The sequence below is a fragment of the Tenrec ecaudatus genome, chromosome 14 (assembly GCF_050624435.1).
Source record: "Tenrec ecaudatus isolate mTenEca1 chromosome 14, mTenEca1.hap1, whole genome shotgun sequence".
NCBI lineage: Eukaryota > Metazoa > Chordata > Mammalia > Afrosoricida > Tenrecidae > Tenrec > Tenrec ecaudatus.
Window position 1 is genome coordinate 13,404,367 of NC_134543.1, and position 16,610 is coordinate 13,420,976.

Consider the following 16,610-nt stretch of genomic DNA (forward strand, 5'->3'; position numbering starts at 1 on the left):
GCTCATTCCACCTCCCCACGAACCCTTGATAATTCATAAACTATTATTTTGTCGAATCTTACAGTCAGTCTCCCTTCCCCCTGTACCGTTGCCCGTCCCCCAGGTAGGGGTTAATGGAGATCCCTGTGTGGAGCACTTTGGCAGTCTGCTACTTGACTGTGACGTGGACAAGCCTTGACAACAGTGGAGGGAACAGGACGGCTCACCTCGTGAGCTGCTCAGTCAAGTTGAGTAGAGGTTACCTGGGGCCACTAAGCGGGGCAGAAGGTGGTGCTTGAGTGCTAGGCACTCCGGTGACAGTGGCCAAATGCTTGGTGGAGGACGGAGATTGAGGATTCAGCTGCAGCAGCCACTCTAAAGAGAGCTGAAGGAAGCTGGGGCCGTGGGTGTACTGCTCGGGAACAGCTGGGGTGAAGGGTGGTGAGGCCATCTGGGACCGCTGTGACCTGTCACTGCACCTGTGAGCAGGTTGGTACATTTTCTATTTCCCCAGAATAAAGTCTAACCACAGACCTGCCTGCGGGTTTAGCGAGCCCCGCCCCGCCCCAGCTGAGCTCTCCAAGAGGCCCTCAGAGAAAGGTGCGGGATGGTAGCCAGCTCCTTCCCCAACCCCCCCAACTCAGATGTGCCCAAGACACCCGTTTCTCAACTGCACACCCACCCGACCTCCGACTCCTTCCTCAAGGTGCCTCACCGCCTGGCCCTGTGCTGTCCCATCCCCGCTGTTAGCGCCCAGTGCTGCAGCCACTGTGGGAACCCCGTGGACCCCTCTCCCCTCCGCAAGGCCTCCCACCCTGCACAGGCTCAGGCTCTGACACCCCCACCCCGGCTATCCACCCCTCCCGAGAAGGGGCTTCAGCTGGGTTGAGCTGCTCCCATGTGGCCCCCCAAAGATGCTCCACCACGTCCCTGCAGCCAGACTTAGGTTATCCAGACAGGGAGTAGCCTGCATTGGGGGCGGGGGGGGGGGGGGCGGCTTAAAAGTAGAGGAAAGCCAGGGTGAGGCCTGGTGGAATCTCTCTTGCTGGCTCTAAACAGGGTTGAGGGGTCCACAGCTGTGGGAATTTGAGTCCTGCCAACAGCCTGAGGGAACGAGGAGGGAGTCTCCTGCAGGAAGGAGCTCAGCCTGGGCTGCTCCTCGACTTTGGTGGGCTTCTGTTCAGGTGGCCACCGGCTAGGGCAGCACCGAGCACACCCCTCGTGCTCACCAGCCCATGCTCCTGGGTGATGTCAGAGGGTGCACTGCTCAGAGCTGTGAGCGCAGGAGGGAGGACGGACAGGCCTGACGTCCAGGAGGAGCACAGGGTTCCGGAGGATCAGAGCAGGACTGCTCTGGCCTCTCAGCCCGGACTGCATGAGGTCTCTCCAAAGAAGCCAAGTCTCCCGGGAACAGGAGCACCTCTCCCGCTGACAGCTCAAAGGGCCCCAAGCCCAGAGGGCAGTGCCATGAGTCCTCGAACAGTATAGGCTGTTGGTGACGTGTGGTCAGGGCCATTCTCGATAGCCACCCCAGTGACGACTCCACAGCAGCTCTGCCGCACGCTGCAGGGGCCCAGGGACCGGAGTCCGGCTCCTTGCCCCTGGGTACCAGGATGTGACGCAGCAGCAGACAGAGGGTCCGGAAAGGGTAATTTTATTGGGGACAGGACTGCCCAGCCCACCGAGTCTCCCATCTGCCACACACACCCACCCACACACCAAGGAGGGAGAATGTTTCACTAGTGAAGCAATGGAATATGTGCCCACTGGTCGGCTCATCTCCACCCCACTCTTCGAGGGGCCGGGAAGACCCCACCACGTCTTCAACGCCGTGTGGGATTCCCTCAGAGGTAGAGCCCCTCGGGGGTGCCTTCTTGTTTCTTGTAGAGCACGTTTTCCTTGGACTTCTTGAAGTCTTCGTTTGTGACCTTCATCCTCCGCTCCCTCAGTGCCATGAGGCCTGCTTCGGTGCAGATGGCCTGCGAGGAGAGAGCAGCGGGGTCAGAAAGCCCAACCAGCAGCCCGAGCACGACTGTGAAGCAGTAAGGTTTAAAGCACTGGACGAAACCCTCTGGGAAGACGTGAGGTGGCTCGCACTGGGAGCAGGAGCCCTGGTCGCCTAGTGGTTGGGCTGTTAACTGCAAGATCAGCATTTCGAAACCACCAGCTGCTTCTACTCCCAGAGTTCAGCCTTGGAAACTCACAGGGGCAGTTCTACCGTGTCCTGTGGGGTCCACACGAGGGGCGTGAGTTACGCTGCGTGGAGTTGAAGGTGGGAGCGATGGCAGTAGAGCAAGGGCTGCCGGGAATCCAGGCTCAGGTGGGCTTGGGCTCACTTTCTAGTCGGCCACGTCCAGTAAAGGGACGACAGTCCCAGGAAACCGCAGACCCGCCAGCCAGGTAGCAAAGGGGGGACAGTGCGCACGGAGCGCCTCTCCCTCCGGCGGGAGGACTCGAGTTCAGTGTGTCACAAGCACTCAGAGGGTGGGAAAAATGGAATTGAAAGTAACAGAATTTCTTCACGAACTTTTGAAGCCTTCCTGCATGTCTTCTAATATATCTATTTTTCTAATAATTGTCCAAAGGGAAACAAAGTAACTCTCACGACATGTGAAACACGCCTGATCCTGGCATTAAACTTTCTGACTGGTGGTCTTCATTAACATAGCGGCCTCAACTGGCTGGGAGAACAGAGTGGCAGGGTGGCGGGGGAATGAGTACATCTGGGTGTGGGTCTAACGGCTTCTCACCAGTTTGAACCTGCTTAGTCACAGCTGACGGTGAAATGGGAACAGATCTGAATTTTTAAAATTTTGGTGAGCAGAAACAACCAGAGAAAAATCACACGCTGCAGCCTGGCGCGGGAAGCTGATGATCATGATGACATTCAGAATGGCTGGGCCGGCCGGCCGCCCTCTGAGAGGCGCTCCTCCTCTCCAGGTTGCTCTGCAGCGACTGTCCCGTCTTTGTTTCCCAAGAGCAGCACGGCTTCCACCTCTCAGCCCGGCTCTGTGTGTGAGCACACCGGGTCTGTTCCGGTTTCATTTCCTGAGCAATCCCAGAACTGGGAAGAACCGCCTCCAAGTCCTGAGACTCCGCTCTTCTGATGAAAAGTGAGTCGACCAGTGCATTCCGACGGAACACCGCCAGGCTTCACGACAGCCGCGGGCCACCCGGGAAGACTCGTCCTCAGTGTGGAGGAGAGTGACAAACCGAGAGCAGCCTCTCCGGCCGGCTGGGCACTCAGCAGGGAGGAATGCGGAGGGATCTCAGCCCCCATGCCCCTCACACGTTGTAGCTGTGCGGACGTCCTCCCAGCCCAGCAGAGGAGCCAACGAGGCCCAGACACTTGTAGCTCCGGGTGACTTGGGGACACACATACCAAGTGGATCCAGCACTTGGGCGCCCGCAAACCCACGCAAACAACCATCCCCGTTGCCTGACCCACACCCCTCGCTAACCGGACCCCCGTGGAGCGCACATCCAGCCCCTCCTGGCTGGCGGGCTGAGCGGTTCTCACCTTGATGTCGGCACCAGACAGGTCATCTTTAGCCATGATCAGGTCGTCCAGGGTGACATCCTCGGCCAGCGTCATGCGGCTTGTGTGGATCTGAAAGATGCGTTTCTTGGTCTTCTCGTCGGGCAGGGGGAACTCGATCTTCCGGTCAATGCGGCCTGCAGGCAGGAGGGCTCAGTCAGTCTACCAGCCCTCTCCCTCCTCCTCCTCTGCCTCATGCGGGCCGTCGCCAGAGAAAAACATCTCTCTATTAGGAAGAGGCTGAAGATTTGTAAAGCAACTATTTCTTTTTGTCGTTTAAAAATTTCTACATTTAAAATTCACCCCACTTAAAGGAAGCAACTTTGGCAGCTCCAGAAGCAAACGCAGAGGCCAGTGCCCCGACAGCATACATTCGTGGAAAACACACCGCCTCGGTGAACGCATGACACCAGAGCGGACACAGTGCCCTGTGGTGCTAACAACAGCCTGAGACTTTACGTCAGTGTGTGGGCAGAAGCACCACCAGAATGCTCCCTCAGAGGGAGGATGGAGCAACTGTTCTCCCGGCCCGTGGGCATGCCGTCGGGAGAGACCAGGCCCCGCAGAGGACATCGGGCTTGGGAAAGCAGAGGGTCAGTGAGAGAAAGAAAGGCCCTCCACGAGACAGACCGAATCACTGGCTGCAAAACCCGGGCTGCAACACCAGCTGTGAGGAGGGCCCGGGACCTGGCACGCTCCGTTCTGCTGTCCGTCAGACTACTTGATGGCGTCTACCACCATCGTCGCCCCAGGAATTTCTTCCGTCTGAAAGGGGATATGCCTTACAGGACAGGACAGCGAAGACAGAGACTGGGATCGAAAGGGCCTCTTGTTTCACTAAACAAACCCTCAGTCGATTCTGGCACACGGCAGACGCTCCAGGGCAGTGTCGGCCTCGTCCTTCCAGCCCCTAACGCACAGGGACGCGTGTTTCACCTGGCCTGATGAGGGCTGGGTCTAAAGTCTCTATCCGGTTGGTGGCCATGATCACTTTCACGTCGCCCCTGGAATCAAACCCGTCCAGCTGGTTCAGGAGCTCCAGCATCGTCCGCTGAATCTCTCTCTCACCGCCTGAATTGGAGTCGTATCTTTGAAAGAGAAGAGGAGGGATAGAGACCAGATTGGCCTCGGGCTCGGGGATGACAGCGAATACCTCCATTCTCCCAAGAGTCTTCCCGCCCACAGCGCAGCCTCAGCGCACTCCCTGCTGGCGCTGGCTCCACGTGCCGAGGGGCAGGTTGCTGCTGCGTCATGCAACGTGTCTCATGCGTGTGCGAGTCCCCAACCTGAGCATCAGCCCACGAACGGTGCTCACCACGCTGGCTCAGGGCAGGGGCTCACGTATGGTTACTGACCAGGCCACAGAGCCGGCCCATGGAGAGCCACAGACCCATGCTGGACACGGAGCAGGACAGTGAGTGGTCAGCCGCTGATCACTCTGGGGAGAGCTCTGTGCCCGTTACCCTCCGTGACGCGGAGGTGGTAGGAGAAGGCTACCTCTTCGTCCCGATGGCGTCGATCTCGTCGATGAAGACGATGGAGGGCGCGTGCTCCTCGGCAACGCGGAAGAGCTCCCGCACGAGCTTGGGCCCGTCGCCCAGGTACTTCTGAATGAGCTCAGAGCCCACCACGCGCAGGAACGTGGCCGAGGTTTGGTTTGCAACTGCTTTGGCTAGTAAGGTTTTACCTGTTTTAGATGAAAGCAAAACAGATGAAACACGTCAAACGCCGTGGTAACTTCATCACCTCTACCCCTCACAGGCCCCTACAGCAGGCAGGCACCCAACGTGGCAGGCACCGTGCCGGGACAATGTGGCAGGGACCCTGTGCTGGGATGCTGCTCTCGAGACAAGACACCGACGGAAGGTTAGAGACATCTAGTAAGTCCAGGTTTTAGGTACTTGGGTCGTACCCTCCTGAGCCCGCCATGGTAATGCCAGGAAGGGTTTATCACAGAATTTCAGCATGCCCTGTTTCACTGAAGAATTTGCAGACTACAACTAGTGAGGAGGCCTGCTCGGTACCAGGCCGAGACTAGTCGAGCTTCCGCTTTCTCGGCTCCTTCAGAACACAACGCAGCCAGCACGGGGCGGGAACCACAGCAGCGAGCCCCTGTGAAGGCCGGGAAGGACAGTAGCTGTTGACTCGAGACACAGGAAGTGCCCTGGAGCAGCACGCCCTCGGGCAGCGTGGGCGAGCAGGTGCCGGGTGGGCTCACTGCTGCAGGGCAGGTGGCGAGCTGCTCAGGGCCCGAGGGACTTTGAAGTGGGCCCTTTCCAAGTGTCCTGCTCACTGATCTGGGAGATCATAGCAACTTTTCTCGTCCCGCTCTTGACCCTGCCTGTTCCTTCCAGGTGAACACCTCACCAGCAACTTAGCCATTTTAGAGCTGGAAACGCTAGGCCCTACTGGCAGTGAGTTTGGACAGGGACCACGGGCTGGGTCTCGGCCTCAGGACAGAGCTGGCTGGTGACACAGACTTCATGCAGGTGGGATGGAGGATGGGAAGTGATGTGGGGTGGACGTTGCCACTGGCTGGCAAGGTGGCATGGCGGGTGCAGAGGTCAAGTGGACAGCAGGTCCCCTGAGACGATTGACACAAGAGACAGAGGACCGAAGATCCGGGCAGAGCCCGCAGCCCTGCAGGCTCATGGACCAAGGCTCCGTCTGTGCCTGTCAGCTGCAGCCCCGACTTTCCGCACACCATCTGACCTGTCAGAACACAGCTCTCGTCTAGCTCCTGGCTTCTGGGCATGGTTTCCTTCCAGGCCCTCAAACCTGGGAAATCTCCTTAGTGCAGATCCTGAGATGCCATCAAATGACCATGCTCTTTGGGCCCAGAGAGCCATGACCTGCTAATCCCTGGACGAGACCACTTAGGCCTCTGCTGCACAGTGAACCAAGTTTGGCTTTTAATCTTTTTGAAACTCATCGGTGCCTTCAGCACCGGCGGCCCACAGACATTACGCAACTGAACACCACAGATCAGCTGCTAAGCCAGAGGTTCTTTGCTTCAGCCCCTGGGTTCACTTTTTAAAAATATATTTAATACTTTTATTGGGGACTTTTACATCTCTCTCTTTTTTTTTTACTTTTACATCTCTTATCACAATTCATATTCATCCATTGTCAAGCACATTTACACATATGCCATCATCATTTTCAAAGCATTCTCTTCCCACTTGAGCCCGATCAGCTCCCCATTTCTTACACCCCCTTCACAAATCCTTGATAAGTTATAGATTATTATTTTCATATCTTATATTGTCCTCTGTCACCCCTCACCCACTTTCCCATTGTCTGTCCTCCGGGAGGGGGTTCTAGGTTGATCCTTGTGATTGATTCCCCCTCCCCCCCCCCTCCCCTAATCCTCCTGGTATCTCTCCTCTCATTGTTGGCCCAGAGGGGTTATCGATCCTGGATTCCCTGTGTTTCGGGATCTTATATACAGCAGTGCATGTTCTGGTCTCATCCAATTTGTAAGGTAGAATTGAGGTCATGATAGTGGGGGGAAGGAAGCAACAAAGAACTAGAAGAAAGTGTGTGTTTCATCGGTGCTATACTGCACCCTGTGACTCCTCTGTAAAGGGATGTCCAATTGTCTACAGATGGGCATTGGGTGTCCACTCCATGCTCACCACCCCCAGCCCCCATTCACACTGGGTATGATTTTGTTCTGGATCTTGGATGATTTTGTTGTGATAACTGATCCCATCATCACCTCGTGATCGCACAGGCTAGTGTGCTTCTTCCATGCGGGTTTTGTTGCTTCTCAGCTAGATGGCCACTTGTTTACCTTCAAGCCTTTAAGAGCCCAGACTTAAAACCAGGCTCCATCAGCTTTCTTCACCACATCTGCTTACGCACCCACTTTGTCTACGGTGATTGTGTCGGGAGGGGGTGCCCGGCACTTTTTAAAGGTGAGTCCGATGCACAGCCAGAGGAGCCCCGTGTGACCGGAGGTCCCTCACAGCACGAGGCAGTGCTGCTGCTCAAGAAGGGCTGAGGGCCCGGGAAGGAGGGGAGCAGGGCCTACCTGTGCCAGGGGGGCCGTACAGGATGACCCCCTTAGGCGGCTTGATCCCCATCTCTTCATAGTACTCGGGATGAGTAAGAGGAAGCTCCACAGACTCCTACAGAAAGCAAACGGTGCGTGAAACGGACAGTTCTCCACGAAAACCGCATCACCTGCAACATCAACAGGCCGGGTCGCCACCATCCTTTCCAGGGACAGCGGCCGGACTCCCAGCAGTGAGAGCACACGTGGAGCTGCGCCTTCCTTTACCAGCCCCACTCTCAGCACTGTTTACACCAGTCTCTTCTGTAGCAGAGGGCTACCCCTTGCCTGTCTCATGGGCTGCAGACGGGTCCTGAGGGACTCATGTGTTCACATATGAAAGTGCCTCGAGCCATCTCCAGGGACCACCTCCCTCCCCGCCCTGTGAGGGGTGCCATAGCCTATCCGTACACAGCGGGAGATCTCCAGCTACCCCTGCAGGAACATTACACCCCCACACAGACCATTCACAGTACGTGACATACAGCAAGGGTTAAGGTCAGCCACTGCAGACACGGTCACCAGAGTGTTAACAAAAACCAAGAACACCAACTGGCGAGCTGAGTCAGCTACTGGTTTAATCAATGAAAGATAACCACACACAACAGGGCTGCCACTCCCCAAAGCCCCAGTCAGGGCAGTGGTGAGAAGCCAAGAGGGTACACCAAAGCTGGCTCCCTGGCATACCTTAATTTCCTGAATTTGGTTGTCCAGCCCCCCAATGTCAGCATAGGTCTCCTGGGGGGCCTTTTCCACCTTCATCACTGTGACCAGGGGGTCGGTGTCATCCATCAGCACCCCGATGACGGCATGCACCTGATGGGGAACATAGAGCTCGTGCACCTGCTGCGCTGACAGCAGAGCGAGTGACTCCCCACTGGGCACGACCGACTTCCAGGGCAGGGGGCGGATCTGACGGGAAGGAGACGGCACCCCCGGGGATGGCGCCCGATGCGCAAGTGACTCACCTTGTGGTTGAGCAGGACCGAGCAGCCCGGCTCCAGCAGGTCCTTGTCTACGAAGGACAGAATGCTGACGTAGTGCTCCGAGCCCACCGACGTAGACACGATGGCGTGGTTGTCATCAATGATCTCTTCCAAAGTCCCCACCGACATTGGGGTCCCCCTCAGGTCGTCCACCTTTGACCTCTCCTCCTACCAAGAAGGTACGGAGACAGAAAGGCAGGTCAGACGCAGGAGGGTGGAGCTCCTGCCGGCTCACCACCTTCACCAGCCCATCAGCGAGGTGTCCGAAAACCCAGGCAGGCTCAGCTGCTTGAAGCTCGCTCGCCGACCTGCCACCAGCCCTGCCTCTTACACAGAACGTGCAGTTTGTGGGAAAGCACAGCGTCACCGCCGCTCAGCTCACCTCTTGCTTTTCTTCTAGGGGCTTCATCTGCTCCTGGTTCCTAATGAACTCCTCCTCCATGAGCAGGTAGTCTTTGATCCGCTCCAGCTTCAACAGCTTCAACCGGCATTGCGTGTGAGGGGTCACTGCGGTCAAAGAGAAAGGCTCTTTCACCAGGGGCTTGGCGCTGCCAACACTTCATCCAGTCGTCTTCACTCAACAATATTAAAATCCTAAACTCACGTTAGCAGGTGTGGAAATGGACTGAAGGGGGCTATGACCAGAATGGCTGATGGCTGTACACACTGCACTGTCTACCTGTTTAAAGGTAACAGTCAGTCACGGGGATGAACTGCACGGGCTGCACACGCTGCCCGGTCAGTACACACCGCTGCACGCAGGCCGTCTGCACACGCACTGGTTCAGTGAGAGGCTATTAAGCCTCTTTGTCACACGTATGGCTCAACACTGCTTCTCCTGACTTTGTTTTGAAGTCTCGTGCCGTCCAGGGATTCTACGTTGATCTACATACATCTGCCCAGCTCCTCTTTGGGACTCTGTGTTTCTATACCTTAATTTGAAAAGTTTCTCCTCCCCAAGTTAAATAAACAAATTTATCTGTTTTTGTTTATTTACTTAATGTCACAGATGGGGTGCAATTTAAATTTCTCTGCACAGAAAGTGAAAAATGCCAGCAATTTATAGCAGAGAATCCATCCTCGTTTCACAGAACTGAAACGTGATTTTTACAATTTAAACATCCATGTACAGCGACTCTCGTTTTGGATTCTCTTCTGTTCTGGGCGAATGGTCTATTTCTCCACGAATACATCATCGAGTCACCACAGATGAATGCCAGGTCTTTACTGCTCAGCCACCCTTGTGGGTGTATGTGTAAGAAAATATACGTAGCAAAGCATGCCAAACCCCTTCCTTTTTAACTGAACAATTTAAAGCCCTGTTTATTTCTTCTAACTACGAAGGGGCTATTTTAAGTGGGGTAGGGGTGAGACTCTGAGCTGTAAGCATGAGGGGTGAGAAGCAAGTAGTTCTGGGAAGGATACGGGGAGAACATTTTCAGAAGCACGTGTAAGGGCAGAGTCTGCCTAGGAGTGTGACCAATGAGCAAGGGAGGCTGGGAGAAGTGGGAATGGAGAGGTTGGCTGGCTCAGACCACCTGGTTTGATTTGTACTCACTTTCAACAGGAAGCCACCCAAGCAGGGAAGTTTAGGCCTCCCAGGACCTGAATTTCAGTATAGTGGCATTCCATTCGATGAAGTAAGTGTTTCTGAATTAATCAAGTTTAAACTAGGCTTGATGAGGTAAGACTACTTTTAAATATACCAGAGGAGCTGGCTATTTAAAGAGAACAAAGTACTTTAAGCCCAACAATAGTTTTTATGCCAACCTAGAGGGGTTACAGTTCGGACGGGGCTCCTGGCTCAAAGCCAGCACCTGGCACCCTGCAGCCCTCTCAGCCATGGTGGAGAGACAGGGAGAGGGAGCTGAGCCATTACCCAGGGGCAGTTTGCTGGCAGCGTCTGGTCCCTTTGTTTTCTTCTTCTTTTTTCCCACTCTGGTTGGAACAGGAGGCTCATATTTCTTTTTCTTGTCCTTAAGTGTTTACAACAAAAGGGGGAAAATCAATCCAGAACGAAACCCAGGCAGAAACCACATTAAAACACCCATGTACTTCCTGTATCACCCTCATTTCCAAGAGACACTTTCCCTCTCCTCAGGTTGTTATTAAACTACCGGTCTCCCTTTCTCCTCCCTCTCACCAGGCTTACAGTTCTGCCACTTCAAAGAATACCATCAATCCTGTTTCTGATACCCGTAAATGCCAGTTAGCAAGGAGAGGTCAGATTCAAGGTCAGGGTTGAGAACTTGAGGTAATCTTCACCCCTCAGGAAATCTGGAGGCACTTGTGCAATGTGCTTACTTTCACGCATTTAAAATTCATTAACGAATTAATACCCATTTGACAAGGTCATTCGTCTTTTATATAATGTGAAAGGTCATTCCACTTGTACACCAGCTAGTTAAATGATTAGGGGATCATTTATATTTAAAAACTCACAAATCCCAAATAATTTCTCAGCTGAGACCTAGGATATATCCTACAATTTATACCACAGTAGCTACAAAAACTCAAAACCAAACTCATTGCAAGCGAGTTGATGCCAATTCATGGCGACCCCGTAGGACAGGCAGAATGACCTCTGGTGGTTTCCAGCAGACCTTGTAGAAGACCACAGTCCAACGTGTAAGGCCCACGTGTCAGCACTGTGCCACCAGGCTCTTCAGTACCTACAGCCCAGAGCCTTCAGGAACTTTAGGAAGAACTCCATTCTCGTCATTAAACTGTGCACCAACTTTCTGAATCAGCCTCTGGGATCCGGCTCATGACTTACCTTGTCATCCTTCTTGCCACCTCCAGGGCCATGACCCCCACTCTGACTTTGACCCTGAAGGAGAAGGGAAAAAATGAGAGATGGAAATTTAGTATATGAGCACTTCAAAATAACATCCCTATTTTCTCCTAATGTAAAACATGAACACTTCCCCCTCCAGTTAGCGTTTCTGAGCCCAGTACCTTCGAGTCAGTGTGCACACAAAGTAGGGCGGAATGTGTTTGTCCTTTGGGGGCTTTCAGACTGCTGTTACAGCTTGAAATCAACGACAGTTTAGGATCAAGGACAACTCTTTAAAAACTCCTCATTGTTAAGTGGTTTGAAGCTTTACAGTTCATCTATTCATCTTCAACAATTCCCACACATTGTTACATCTCCGTCACTCTAACCCCCTCAGTATACCATCAACCCACTTCCCTTTCTCAGTGTCTGTCTCCATTCCCTTTCCCAACCCTTCTGAACTTTGTCCTTGGCAAATGCTGCCCGCTGGGATCCCAGTGGTCAACTATCCTCAGGTGGGCACATGTCAGCAGTGTGACTGTTCCCCTTACAGACCTGCCCAGTTTGGCTGATAACTGAGCTTCGGGGAGTGGGTGGGGCAGTTCTGTTCCAGACCTCAAGAGTCAGCAAAGACCATATTCTCAGTTCTACCAGTCTGTCTGACCAATCAGCCTGGTTTCCTTCAGGACTTTGAGTTTTGTTCCAAATCATTCTTCCACTCTTCCCCGAACCTTCTAATACAGTGTTCGCAACCTGTGGGTCTCAAGCCCTTTGGGAGTCCAACAACCCTGTCACAGGGGTGCCTCAATTCATAACAGTAGCAAAATTTAGTTAAGAAGTAGCAACGAAAATAATTTTATGGTGGGGGGGTGGGTCACCACCACGTGAGGAACTGGATTAAAGGGTCGCAGCACTAGGAAGGTTGAGAACCACTGTTCTACACGATCCTTTTCAGGGCAGTTGGTAGTGGGCGCTGGGCACCATCTAGTTCTCTTGGTCTCGGGTTGTGGAAATTGTTTTTGTAGTCCATTAGACAAATTGTTTCCATGTGTCTTTCACTGTCATCACTCTTCTTACGGACAATTAGATCAGAATCAGGCTGAGATTCTAATCCCTCAGTGAGGGAACAAAAAAGCTTGACAAAAATGACCAGTCCAAGGGCACCCAGAGTTTATGTCATGAAATGAGGATAGGGGAGTAATTTTACACAGTCGCAGCCATTTATCAACCACCTTTACAGGGATCACATGAAGATACAGAGCTTTTCTTCCCACGGCAGATCACTGATCTCCCCCAACACCTGCAACCCTCGGGCAGGCCTTTCACCCTACGGTGTCAGGAATCTGCTGTACTATTAGGTGGGATTTCTGATGTTACAAGACCCTTCACTTACAGGACTTAACACAGGGGATGGTCTCAGAAATGGTGGCATTATAAACATGAGTAACAACTTACTTGATTACTCAGCCCAGAGTACAAATCACCTCCACGTGGGCAACTTCATTGAGACTAAACCACCAAGAAATGGGGAGCTGATATCAGGGGCTCAAGTGGGAAGAGAATGTTTGAAAATGATGTTGGCGGTATATGTGCAAATGTGCTTGATACACTGGAGGAATGTATGGACTGTGACACAGATATAAGAGCCCCAATAAAAGTATTAAAAAATGAAACTTAAAAACAATTTTTTTAAAATTAAACTTTTCATGAATACTGGGGAGAAAAAAAACACCAGACTAAACCACCATGCACAGGTTTGGATTTATGGCAGGCCCAACCCTGCAGGCCTCTCAGTGCTCCATGCCAGAGCCAACTGTAGCCTTGCCTCCTAGCACTGCAGTGGGATACATAGTTGGGGGGGGGGTGAGGGGGGGGAAATTCGTTAGTAAAAAATAATTTTTGGAAAGACCCAACAACGTCACGGTTACGTGAAATAAGTAACATCAAATATATTTCTCATTCTAAAATTCTGTTACATTGTGAAGGTGGTAAGTGGCGTAGTTTAATGCAAACAGTGTACCATTTATATACGTACACATTTGTATTTGTGTGTGTGTGTGTGTGTGCGCGCGCGCGCGCAAGCGCGCGCGCCAGGTGCAGACAGTTTAGCATTTACAGGACTCAAGAGGAGTTCCCAGCTCAGAGTCCGTATACCACTCTCCCACTGGGCTCCCAGGGCTCCGATCTTCACAGAAGCAGACGGCCACATGCTCCTCCCATGGAGGGACTGGGGGCTCCCACTGCCCACCTTCTTGCTATCAGCCCTGAGCTAAACCCCTAGGCCACAGTGCTCCTTTGTCACAGAAGGTGCCCAGCAGTATCTTACTGGTGAATAAAAAAATGGTAGGATCAGAATTTTAGTTGTCAATCTGCTAACAAAAGCTGGGCTTAGCAACAATCCAAATCCATTCTGATGCAGCCCTTTGTTCTCTCTCTCATTTCACCCGATTCCTCCTGCCACCTCTGTTTGTAACCGGACCACCACCTACTGGACAGGAGCCCCACAGCCGAGACTCCTGGGTCATTTCTCACTTCATCAAGCTAGTTGTTACTTTCTAAAACAATCAGCGGCACCTTTAAACACCCTCCCGTGAACCCTTCCACGGGGCTCTAGTTTAGTGTACTGTCCAAAAGCCTTAGGGTGGCATGCCGAGTCCTTGTCAAACAGGGTACAACTAAGCTGTCAAGGTCCATCAATTTAAGAACCTGTAAGTCTGGCAGACGTTTTTCCTGACAGGGTCCAGCATTTGCTCACTTCAAGGGCCGTTCTGCATGACATTTCTCAGTCTCAAACAACAATGATTAGCATACCGGGAGGTACCAAGTGGTTTATGCTTGATAGGCTGCTAACCTAAAGGATGGAGATTCCAATCTACCCACAGCAGCTCCAGTTAGAAAGGACTGGCCATCTGCTTCCAGAAAGATCACAACCAAGAAAACCTGCTGGAACAGTTCTACTCAGTCACACACGGGATTGCCTTGAGTTGAAGCGTCTCCTATCTGCCGAGCGGTAATGCTGAATAGTCTTCCCGTGTGAGTTCATTTTATTCTCATAAACACCACGAGGTGGGCACTGTCAGCAATTAATGTACAGAGGACAAAATGAAATCTGGGCCCCCAGAGGGTGATTTCTGTTGTCACAGAGCTTGTCAGAGATGGTGCCAGAAGTCACACTCAGGTGACTGAAGCTGGTGGGTTCCTAGCGAGGCGATGTGGGTACCCAGTGATCGACCCAAGGGCTCCAAAGGCAGACTCAGTTTCCTTTTTGCTAAGCTGAGGAAAACAACAGGAACCCAGCCCCGGAGGGGGGAGGGGGCTGCCACAAGGGATAAGGGAGAAAAGGCTGCAAACCACTTGGCCTGTCCTTAGTGTTCAGTGTGGTCACCTCAGAGCTAACTCACAGCCACCCAGTTTAAAAAGGACGGAGATACAGCTGGTCCTGCTTCCCCCTCACAACTGCTGCGGTTTGGGGATCACGGTAGCAGCCACGGTGAACATCCAGCCCCTGGACAGTCTTCCTCGTGTCCTCAGATCCTCAACTTGACCAAGCACGATGTCCAACTCCAGAGGCCGGTCTCGCCTGACAAAAGGACTGTCCATGTCCACAGTCGTGAGGGCACATCTCGCCATCCTTGCTTCGAAAGGGCAGTCTAGCTCTACTTCTTCGGAGACAGATTCGATCGTTCTTCTTGACAGTCCGTGTGGATTTCCATATCCGTCGCCAGCGTCGTAACTCAAGTGCGTTTGATGTAGTTGAGGTACGCGCGTGGGAAAAGGTCCACCGGCTGCGGGAAGCCCTCTCAGGGGCCGTGGCCGGCCTTTTCTTTTATCCGCGCCCAGCGCCGGCCTCCTGGGGTCAGCACAAAGCTCAGCCCCTCAGAGGGCCCTCTTGGCGGCCCCCTCGGAGCCGCCTGCCCCCCCCACACCCCTGCACACCGCGCGGGTGGACTGCCGTTCCCTCCCGAGAAGGGACGCTGCAAGCAGACAGGGGCTTGGTCACTCGCGCCCCAACCCCCGGCGAGGCACTAGTCGAGGGCCCAATACCTATTTGTGCCACGAACTGGGGACCGCGGCCGCCATTCCCCAGACCGAGGCGCCCAGGACCCTCCGGCTCCCCGCGGTCAGAACTTGGCCGCCCACCGCAGGGGCCCGCCCGCCGCGGCTGCAGCGAGTCTCGCCTCCTCCCGGGGCCCGAGATGTCACCTGGGCGGCCCAGGGGGCGCCCGGCCGCCCGCGGCCCCCAGCCCCGGCCCCCCCACCCGATCTCCAGGCGACTCCGTCACCCCAGGAGGCGGCTCGGGCCGGGGCGCGAGGCGCCGAGCCCCGCAGGCTCCTCCGACAGCCGCCGCCGCCTTTCGCTGCAGGCTGGACCGGCGCCGTCACACAGCGGCCACCGGCCGAAGCCCTTAGTCACTCACCATCTTGCTTCCACCGCTCCAGCCGCCGCCGCCGGAAGTCCGCCCGCCAAGACACGCCCCTCGGAAGCGGAAGTTCGCGAGGGACGTGACGGAAGCCGATTAGAGCCAAATCTCGCGTGCCCAGGGCTTTCGCGTACGTGTGTTGAATTAAACGCAAAATCAATTTCTAAGCATAATTAAACCGTATAAACATCTTACTTGGGGGGAAAAAAATCAATCGCTTTTATCAGACTATTGTCAATCACCTAAAATAAAGAGCTAGGGTAATTATTAAGATATTAAAAAATTTTTTTTTCATGTCTTTAGCCATTTTTACTTCCTTGAGCTCCACATTTTCCCTACCCACAACATAGCCAGGTGAGAATACTTCAAAAATTATTTTTAAATTGGGAAAATCAGAGCTGCTTCCCGAGCTTGAATGACACAGGAATTGTGAAGTGAACTTAGACTTTTTTTGCATGAACATTTTATGTTCTTCCGCGGTCTCTAGTAGAAGAACCGGCTCACCTGGGAGTTTTTGTCTCACAAAGCTAATTCCCCCCCTTCCTTTCTTCTGATGACCTGTGATTTATTATCATACCAAATATTTTTAAATGCTCATCTTTAATCTTGTTGGTGCAGTGAGTCCTTTATGACCCCCACAAGCACAAGAGAAAGAAAGCAGTCATCCTTTCTTATGGAAATTTCTATCCAATTTCTTTTGGCATCTGCTAATCTGGAGGTTCTTTGTCCACAGGCCCAGGGCAGGATTCTGACCCGGAGGTTTCACAGGTCAGCTCTCTAGGGCAGTGGTCGGCAAAGTAGGTCTCAGGGCCCCCTTGGATGTGAGAAGAAGCCATCAGCAGGCTTCCCCAGG

General features: G+C 53.4%; 1 protein-coding gene across 1 annotated transcript; it reads right to left on the reverse strand.

The window, feature by feature from the left end:
- Nucleotides 1-1,617: 1,617 nt before the first annotated feature.
- Nucleotides 1,618-15,810, reverse strand: PSMC1 (proteasome 26S subunit, ATPase 1). Its single transcript, XM_075530735.1, has 11 exons — nt 15,755-15,810; nt 11,337-11,390; nt 10,440-10,536; nt 8,943-9,067; nt 8,543-8,728; nt 8,262-8,390; nt 7,554-7,650; nt 5,015-5,204; nt 4,454-4,605; nt 3,500-3,654; nt 1,618-1,958 (listed from the first exon to the last, which is right to left on the reverse strand). Exons 1-11 carry the CDS (start codon nt 15,755-15,757, stop codon nt 1,824-1,826), a joined length of 1,323 nt encoding a protein of 440 aa, XP_075386850.1. The 5' UTR covers nt 15,758-15,810; the 3' UTR covers nt 1,618-1,823.
- Nucleotides 15,811-16,610: the final 800 nt, after the last annotated feature.

Coding starts and splice junctions, on each gene's coding strand:
- PSMC1 (XM_075530735.1), bottom strand. Junction 8,391..8,542: donor CGGTCCTGCTCAACCACAAG/GTGAGTCACTTG, acceptor GTTCCCCATCAG/GTGCATGCCGTCATCGGGGT. Junction 3,655..4,453: donor CCCAGCCCTCATCAGGCCAG/GTGAAACACGCG, acceptor TCCTGCCTGCAG/GCCGCATTGACCGGAAGATC.